The 8,593-nt window shown below is 36.7% G+C and overlaps 1 protein-coding gene across 2 annotated transcripts in view; it reads left to right on the top strand.

Annotated features, from left to right (window-relative positions):
• Positions 1–410: 410 nt before the first annotated feature.
• The window catches only part of ADAM23 (ADAM metallopeptidase domain 23), a 78,874-nt gene continuing 70,691 nt past the window's right edge, over positions 411–8,593 (top strand). For both annotated transcript variants that reach the window (XM_010565129.1, XM_010565138.1), the window contains exon 1: positions 411–631. In XM_010565129.1, coding sequence (XP_010563431.1) covers positions 434–631 — 198 coding nt within the window. In that variant the 5' untranslated portion in view covers positions 411–433. The remainder of the gene's footprint in view (positions 632–8,593) is intronic.

Here is an 8,593-nt window from a genome sequence, read left to right as displayed (position 1 = left end):
CTTAGGAAAATGGGGAGTATTCTTAGACTTTTGTAGATGTATATTTTGTTTTCTGTGTCTGTGTGTCTCCAACAGAGAAGAGAACTTAGATATCAAAGAGGGTGTAGGCTACACAGCCATTAAGTTGGGTTTTTTTTTCCTCTTGGAGGTTGAGAGGCATTAAAATATTTATAATCCGTGACTGCATATGAAAATGTATATGCATTTAAATAAATAATGTTATTTCTGAAACCATTTTATGTGTGAAAAATGAATCGGATCTAGCTCAATGAGTAAACTATCTTTTTGTTTGCTTGAGTGATTCGTAAAATATTAGAATAGTGCAAGCTAAATATGTAGCTTTTTTTATGGAAATAAACACATTCTGCCATCTAATTTATGGTTGACATATCTTTCTTCCTCAGACCTGCATTGGAATGAAACGGCAGGCGGTATGGAGGGAGTACTGGCAGGTGAAGAGAATACATTTCAACAGAATAAAAGCAGTAGCAGTAAAAATAACAGCTACAGCAATGCAATCCAGAAAGAAATCGCACTGCCTTCAAGACTAATCTATTACATCAACAGAGACTCTGAAACCCCTTACCATATCCTGGATACTAGGGCAAGGCACCAGCAGAAACATGACAAGGTAGGGTAAAAAGAGGCTCATCTGCAGAATTTTCAAAATGGCAATATGTGATGTGGAACTGTGTGTGAATGTTATATTCATTATAATGCTGCTGATGTAGATCTTGGAGACTTAATGGTGGTCCTTACCACCATTTTTAGGAATTAAAGGAGGACATGTAATTAAACAAGAATGTAATTTCCCTTGTGTTAATTTAAAAAATAATTATTTTGAATTTCAGGATGGTTCAGAAGCTGAACTGGAGATAAAACGAATAGGAATTATGCAGAGTTGACTTGTCTGAGCATCATAGATTTCGGTGTCTTGACTTATGGTATACCATCATCAACAAAATGCTTTTTCCAAAATAGTTCTAGACTGCAGAAATGTCTAGATAGGGAGTTTCTTTAGAAACCTGAACTTACAGCATGAGTTACTTGGCTTTGAGTGTATCATGCACTACCTAATAAATGCAGTATTGGTTTCCTGCCAGTGTATGACCAGTGAAGACCACTGTAAAGTGTTACCAGTTTTTGTCAAATAATACCTGCATTTTTCATTTTTAATGACAAGATCTAGTATTTAATTTTGTGTAGATGCAGATAGTAATTTTTTTTTTCTGAAATTGCATGGGATTGAACAAACTTTGGTTTTGTGAAATAACTTGATAAAGAAGTAAACCTATTCTAAACTGTATCACTTAGGAGGCACCCTTTAAAATCATTCCATCCTATTTTCATAAATTTTTATTTAAAAAAATTAACTTCTTCCCTCAGGTTAAAATGGTGAAGTGAAGGTAAAGATAGTTTGTATAGGAAGAGATTGCCATGGTAGAGACAGATTGAAGAGAGACAGCAAAGCAGATCAGTGTGTATGATACTACTGAAGGACTTAGCTATAATGGCGTTCCTACCTATTGAATTGCATTTCTTTTGAAATTTTAGAAAGTGAATTTATTATGCATTATATGTGCTTTTGTTGATATTGACTGTGTGCCATTTCAGATGTGGAATTAGTATGGAGGGACTGTATAATCTGTGAAAAAAGGATAAGATAGTTGTATAGTTTTGATGTTTTAACAGGAAGAAAGGTTGCTTCCTAGCTTATTGAACTTGGATGCCAGGATGTACCTTTGGATGCATCTGAATACAGCAATATATTACGGATGGCACAGAAAAACTGTTCAATTGTTGGGAAATGGGGCTACTGAAGAGAATGCTACATTTGGAATTAATACCCCTTTAAAGTGAGACCACTCTTTAAAGAAACTTAAACACTAGGGACATTCTGTTGCCCTCTTTGGAAGAGGGGTGTGGGAAGAAAGGAATTTGCAAGTGCTTGCAGACCTGCCTTTGGGAATAGTGCTTCCTCCATGTTTCTACATGAGTTTTTCCTTGGGAATCCACAGAGGAGAACGTCTGCCAATCTCTTTACTTACCCAGCATTGCTCACGAGAACATTGCCCGCTGTTGCCTATCCTTCCTATGCCCTACCTTATATCTACCCGTTGGGGTAAAGCTCTGCAGAAATCAGTGCTGACAGAATTGGTATTGATTTCCTTGGGTATGCTTGCTGCTGAGTATTGTGTAAAGTGGATCTCCTTTCTACTCACTGTGTCCCTTTTAAATGTAGGGAATGCTAACGCTGCAGTTTTTACCACAGAAGGGTTCTTTAAGCTTGGGGCTTCGTGGAGAGTAACATTATGTTGACTTCATTCTTCTAGCATGAAAATTCTACTGCTTTGATCTATTTAGTTGAAGGAAAGGGTTGATTGTATTCCTTGTCTGGACTGATTTTTGCATGTCTTGCTTCCAGAGTGCCATAGAGGCCTTCCCCCCCGGCCCCAGCTTGTATCTTGTGTCTTTCCTTGCATGAAGTCATTTCTTTGCCCTTCTATCTATTTTACCAATAACATAATAACAAATATTTTGGTTGTTCTGTTTAACATTCACTATAATTGTCTCTGTAGAGCAATAACTTGGGGGGAGGAGGGGGGAAGTCTGCCTAGGATGTAAAAGGAAAACAACCCATAAAGAAAACAGAATACAGTTGGATTGTGAAAGATACATGAGGGATTTTGGTTTTGTTTTGGGTTTTTTTTTGGGTGGGGGATTTTTTAGTACTGCTTTTATCCTTTCCCAGAATAAAAATAAATGCTGTATTGTAATAAGTCCTACTTGCAAGATTTTGCTGTCTCCCATATTGGTAATAAAAATAAATAACCAAAATACCTTTATAGTTGGTGAAGAAAGAAACCTATATTTAGGATTGATTTTTAGCACATGAAAAAAGCAAAGACAAATGTGATGACCTTATATACATACATAGTGGACAGTTGAGGAAGAAAAATACCTTTTTTTTTCTTTTTTTTACTGTTCTTGGAACCATACATCCTTTAACCTGTATTTTCTTGTCAGCCTTAATACACCATTTATAGGCATACGATGTGGATATACTCCCTAACTATGGATATTATTCAGTAGACTACTATTTCAGTAGTTCCGTGGAACTTCATTATAGTGGCCAGAAGAATACAAGCCATACGGATAGTTTGTGGGATTAGGCCTGAATACCTCAGCAATGCTGAGTCACTATAAGGAGAGGGGAAGAGCAGAAGAAATTGTGTGCACATGGGAATAAAGAGGTAGAGCTAGAGAAATATGATTATGTAAAATGATTTAAAATATTTTTTTAAAGTCTCTTCTTAAAAGTAAGGGTCTGCAAACTTTTTCATGAATTATATATAGAAATGAAGGGCTGAAAGAGGAAACAGTGTACTAGAGAATCAAAAATTTAAATAATAAATTGCTTTCTTAGCACTGATCCTCTTTATCCCCTTTTGAATTTGGTGAAATGCTATCATAACGAGATGGTGTATGTGATCTAAACTGTTAGTAGAACCTCTCTCATTCCTTCTTATTCTCCTAAGACGCTTTTTCTCACTGTTGCATAAAAGGAATGTTCACCATAGTTTTGACTAAGTGGTCTATCTCCAAGGTGGGCAGAGTTCTAGTGTATAGTCTATTTTCTCTTTGTGTTCTAAAAAAAGCATATTTTAAATACTTGGTGCTTGAAGACTCTAAAATCTGTATACCTGTTTCCTCATAGTCAAATTAAGGCTAGCTGGTTTTGAGTTCTTCTGAAGTTATTTTTAGTGTGAAATGCTCAGAAATGAGCATCTGTTTATAAAAACACACTGAAGAAGCTCACAAGAATCCTTAAACTTGCTGAAGAGGTCTGAGTCATCTGTGTTCTGTGGCTCTGTCTTTCTAAACTTCTGCAGATGGAGGTAGCATTTTGAATGAACTGGTAATATCTTTATTGAACCAGATGACTGCTTTGATTCATTTTCACGGACTGCATATACAAGATTGTTAGGACCTAGCGGGAAGACTGCATAGGACACCACTTGTCACAAAAGTCTAGGAGCAAGTCTTTATGGTGGCCAGCAGAGGGAAAAATCTCCCAACACAGGATGTGATCTCAAGATAATAGTATTGCCAGAGAAACACAGCTCAGGGCAACCTTACCAAACTTTGAGTGGAAAATAGCTTGAACTAGGTGCATATGAAGGGAGACTGTATCTGCTGGATGGTTGCTAACTGTTTTTAGATCACTGAATCATAAATTCTCAGAAGTTATAAAGAAGCAATGTCTTCATGCATAATTTTAAGCTGTTAGTGTAATTTTGGGGAGGAGGCAGGTGTTAAGAAACCTGTTTTGCAGACCCTAATGACTGAAAAAAAAGTGTGATAGTTTTAACTGAAGACAGTCGTGTCGCCCCCCCCCCCCAAAAAAAAAAAAAAATTTAGTTTTGAGCTATTTTTCTTGGGGTGAAAACTCCAGGTGCTTCTGTTCAGCTCAGCTGTTTGTCATATAAAGAAAATATTCCTGCCAGGCTGAATGTTATGTTTTCTGCAATGTTGCCCTGCTTTAAAGGTTGAGATACAGTGCTCTCTCAGTCCTTTATGCAGCTTCGGTATGTAGTGTATGAAAGTGGAGAGGGAAAGCATCTTTAAGATGAAAAGAAAACAACTGTATCACAGCCATTGCAAAGGGGGTGTTATTGAAGAAAAAGCAGGCCTGTTTTGTAAAAGATGAAAGATTGTGGTTAATAATCTCTCAAGAGGTGACATCATGTGAATTCTTACTAAAATCCAGATTAAAATCCTGTGCATTAATTACTGTCTTCCCTTCCCTTGCCTATCTTAGGCCAGGTCTTCACTTTTAATCCCTGTGTAATAAAAACAGATCAAAATAATGAATGAACTTCATGTGTCTTATGTGTATGAGTTTAAGACTATTGGAGAATCTTTGTAGTATTTCAGCTGGCTTTGCATTTTTTTTTTCAGAATTTTCTGAGGAGCAGCTTCAATTTATACTACTTGCAAATAGATTATTTTGTGTACTTTTTTTTTTCTATTCTATATTGAATTTATATTAATGCAAAAGGCTTATCTGGACTCTGTGTCTTTAGTAGTTACTTAAAGGAGGGTTCAAATTGGTCTTCCTGTCTTTTGGTTTCTGGGAGTAGAAGGCCATCTGCCTTATGCCAGCTTCTCATTGAGTAGATCTACATCTTGGTTTCCTAGCTGAAATGTGGGTCATGATACTTCTAAAACTTTTTAAATCCCCCCCCCCCCCCCCCCCCTTTTTTTTTTTTTTAAATATATTTCTGGGTCCTCTCATGAGCTTCAAGCAATAACCTACAAAAGGTTTCAGTTCCTAAGTGTTAGGTAATGCAACACTTGCACTTGTTAGGCCTTGTTCTGAAAAAAAAAAAAAAAAAAAAAAGAAAAAAAAGATGTTTATAGGTTTTCTAGCATTTGTGGAAAGCTGGGTACTGCAGGAAAGCGGTCCAAGATATGGATGCACTACTTTGTAGAATCTTATGAACAAAACCCCGAGAGGGATATGATTTTAGAGGCCAGTGTCACTACGGACGGGTATCTAAGTATTGTCATGTTGGGAGAGCATGGTGGGTTCTGGTCTCTGGGGTTAAAAGAGCAACACTAGGATTGCTTTCAGTGTAGGCCTGAGCCTTTGTTCACATGCTGACAACCATTCTTCCAAAGAACAGCCTTCAAGGCTTGAGGTTCAATTGCAAAGTAACCTCTCTATTGTTAATCGTTAAAGACCAGAAACAAATCATCAACAGGAACTTCTCTGAAATCCCCGTATGTTTTAAGCATGAGTTTTTACATGCTGCTGTGATGCTTATGTATGCTGTTTCGGTATGAATTGCTTTATTTCCAGTGAATTGTGGAAGGTTATCTTGGCATATGTGCCATATAGTAGATGTTTTCCGAACACTAAAGAAGGATGGCTTCTGTATAAAGTCTGAGGATACGCAAACAAGCTAAAAAAAGAGCGAGGAACTACTATATAGTAAGTCACGTTGATTTGTGACAAAACTTGTACTATTAATAGAATGAAGGTCTAGATCAAAAAACGTTTTAATGGTGTAAAATCCATCTAAATCTGACTTAGATTTCTAATTACAAAATGGGAGTGATGGAACTCCTTGCTCAGCTACTGTAATGAGAGAGGCAGCATTTGGCCATTATTTTAAGTCAGCAGAACTGTATGTAAAAATAGATTTCTAAAAGCAGTGAGCTTGTTGTTTGGAGATCATATCTGTATGAATATAGCAAAAGACCCATAGGTACTATCAGTCAGTTAAATAATGCTGTTACTTTTGTTTAAAGACTTGTGACAGAACTTAGTATTTTTGAAGGGATAACACCTTATTGCACTTGGCATAGTTTTACTGTGATGAAAGTAAAACCAATATAGTACTTTACTTTTGGTGATGATGGTTGTAAAATTCCTGAAAGTCTGGAAAAAGTGAATTATGGACCAATGATGCTGAAGTGCAATAATGAAAACAATGAAAGCATTCAAGTTGTGACATGAATCAGTAGAACTGAGATTCCACTTACAGCCCTCTAGTCCGTTTTTATCGTGAAACTTACAGTAAGCTAATAACTGATTTGAAAGAAACTGGAATTCTTTATGTATATGGATTTTTAGCTTGGAAAAAACCCTGAGAGCTACTGTTTTGCACAAGCAGCTGCAGCACTCTTAGAATGTCCCTAGTATGAAGAATCTCTTATTACAGTAACTATGCTAGTAATCTGAGCTTCCAGAACAGTGAAAAAAGATTTGTTTCTCCCCCCCCCCCCCCCAATTTGGGTTTGGGGGCAGGAAAAATTTTAGACTCAGATCTTCCTTCAAACCACTCCTCTATATATCATCAGTAAGTCTGCTGCAGAAAAACTTTATGTAGTTTTGCAGCTTTGCTGTTGGGGTAGCTTAGAGCTGTCAAAGTGGGAACCTCTCTGCAGAGGTTTTTAGATAATAAACAAACATGTACAAAGGAACTTGGTCTCCTGTTTATGTAAGTAAAGAATACTCATGCAGATGTGAACATAGGCATGTAGCGAGTGGTACAAGAAGGTGATGTTTAATATTTTTCCCATGAAAAGACATGGTAAGATATCTAGCCCATATATGTTCTTCAAAATGTATACTAATCTACGTTATGTTCTTGTTTGAATTTATATTTCTATGCCAATCAGAAGAACACTGTATTTCAGATTATACTTCAGGCATTGTATTACACAGTAGCAGATAAGAGACTACTGTGACATGATAAGAATTCCACAGATACTCTTCTGAAATACTTCCTACCATCACGGTGATATATTATGGTTGCAACAGCTAAAACACCTGGTGACTCCTTTCAGGATTAAATACTTCAGTCTCATTACTTTCACCTGATTTCTAGCTTATGGCTTTCATGGGTGGTTATCTGTTATTAAACTGGCTTAACAAAACCTGTATTCTGCTGCAGTGTGGTGTATCAAGTTCACCTGAATTCAGAATGGTGTTTTTGCTAAACTCCAGGGATTTAAAATCCAGTAACCAGTGGTTTGAGCTGAGTTTGGTGGAGAACATACTCTACTGCAGGGTAGCAAATTAGTGTCAGCTGCTTTGCAGCACTTGCTTATGTGTACAGGCTGCATCTGTTAAGTGAGGCACAGCAATAGATAGCAAGTGGTCTTTTTATATACAGAAGTGATTGTTTTCAGAAATAGCAATGATATTATATGTAATCCTACAAGACAAACTTTTTCTTATGCTATTGTAGAAAAGTTAATTTAAATAATTTTAAATTGCAGAAGGATAAAGAATACATGGTTGATGGCTTAGAAACTTAAAGGATGATACGTGTGTATCATTGAATTGGCTTGATTGGACAAAAGAAAGGCTATAGCAGATCAGAGTAGACGTCCATCTAGCTGTCCCTGAGAGCCATCAGTAGCAGATGCCTAGTGTGGAATATAGGAGCATAACAGTCATGGGGTGCTACTTCCTAGACTGGTCTCTCAGATTCCAGCAAATTGTGGCTCAGGATCTTCTGGGAACCAGAACTTGTCTCCTGGATTTAATAGCCCTTGATGGGAATTCCTGATCTTGAGGTTATCCAGGGTTTTTTTAATACATGTATATTTTTAGTATCTGTGATGTCTTGTGCTGAACTTTCAGGATTTTGGCCTGTTTCAGTATACCGTGATTGCTTTTGAAGTGTGTTTTATTATTCGAGGTGGTATGTCATCCTCCACACTTAAGCATTTTCTTGATCAGTTAAGTAGCTTGAATCTTCTTGAAAGGAGAGAGATTTAAGAGTTTGGCTTATTTAGTTGGTTTGGAATTGGCAGTCAGAAGAATAGTAGGGACAAAAAAAAAAATTTGAAGTGGGAAACAAAATACTTGGGTCTCTCTCTTGCAGGTGATTAGCTTTGCTGCTCTTGTTCTAAATAGTGTTTCAAAGAATACACATTTTAAGTAATGTGTAGTCTGTTAGGAGAAGTGGAAGAAATGCTGCACTTGTATCAAACTGAAAAGAAAGAGTGTATTTTTATTTCTAAACTAACCATGGAAAAAGTATATGGTCCCTTTTGATGTTACTTTTTTTCT

The sequence above is a fragment of the Haliaeetus leucocephalus genome, unplaced genomic scaffold (assembly GCF_000737465.1).
Source record: "Haliaeetus leucocephalus isolate CR32 unplaced genomic scaffold, Haliaeetus_leucocephalus-4.0 Scaffold1, whole genome shotgun sequence".
NCBI lineage: Eukaryota > Metazoa > Chordata > Aves > Accipitriformes > Accipitridae > Haliaeetus > Haliaeetus leucocephalus.
Note: the sequence above shows the minus strand (reverse complement) of the source record. Positions and strands in the feature narration are given on the sequence as shown.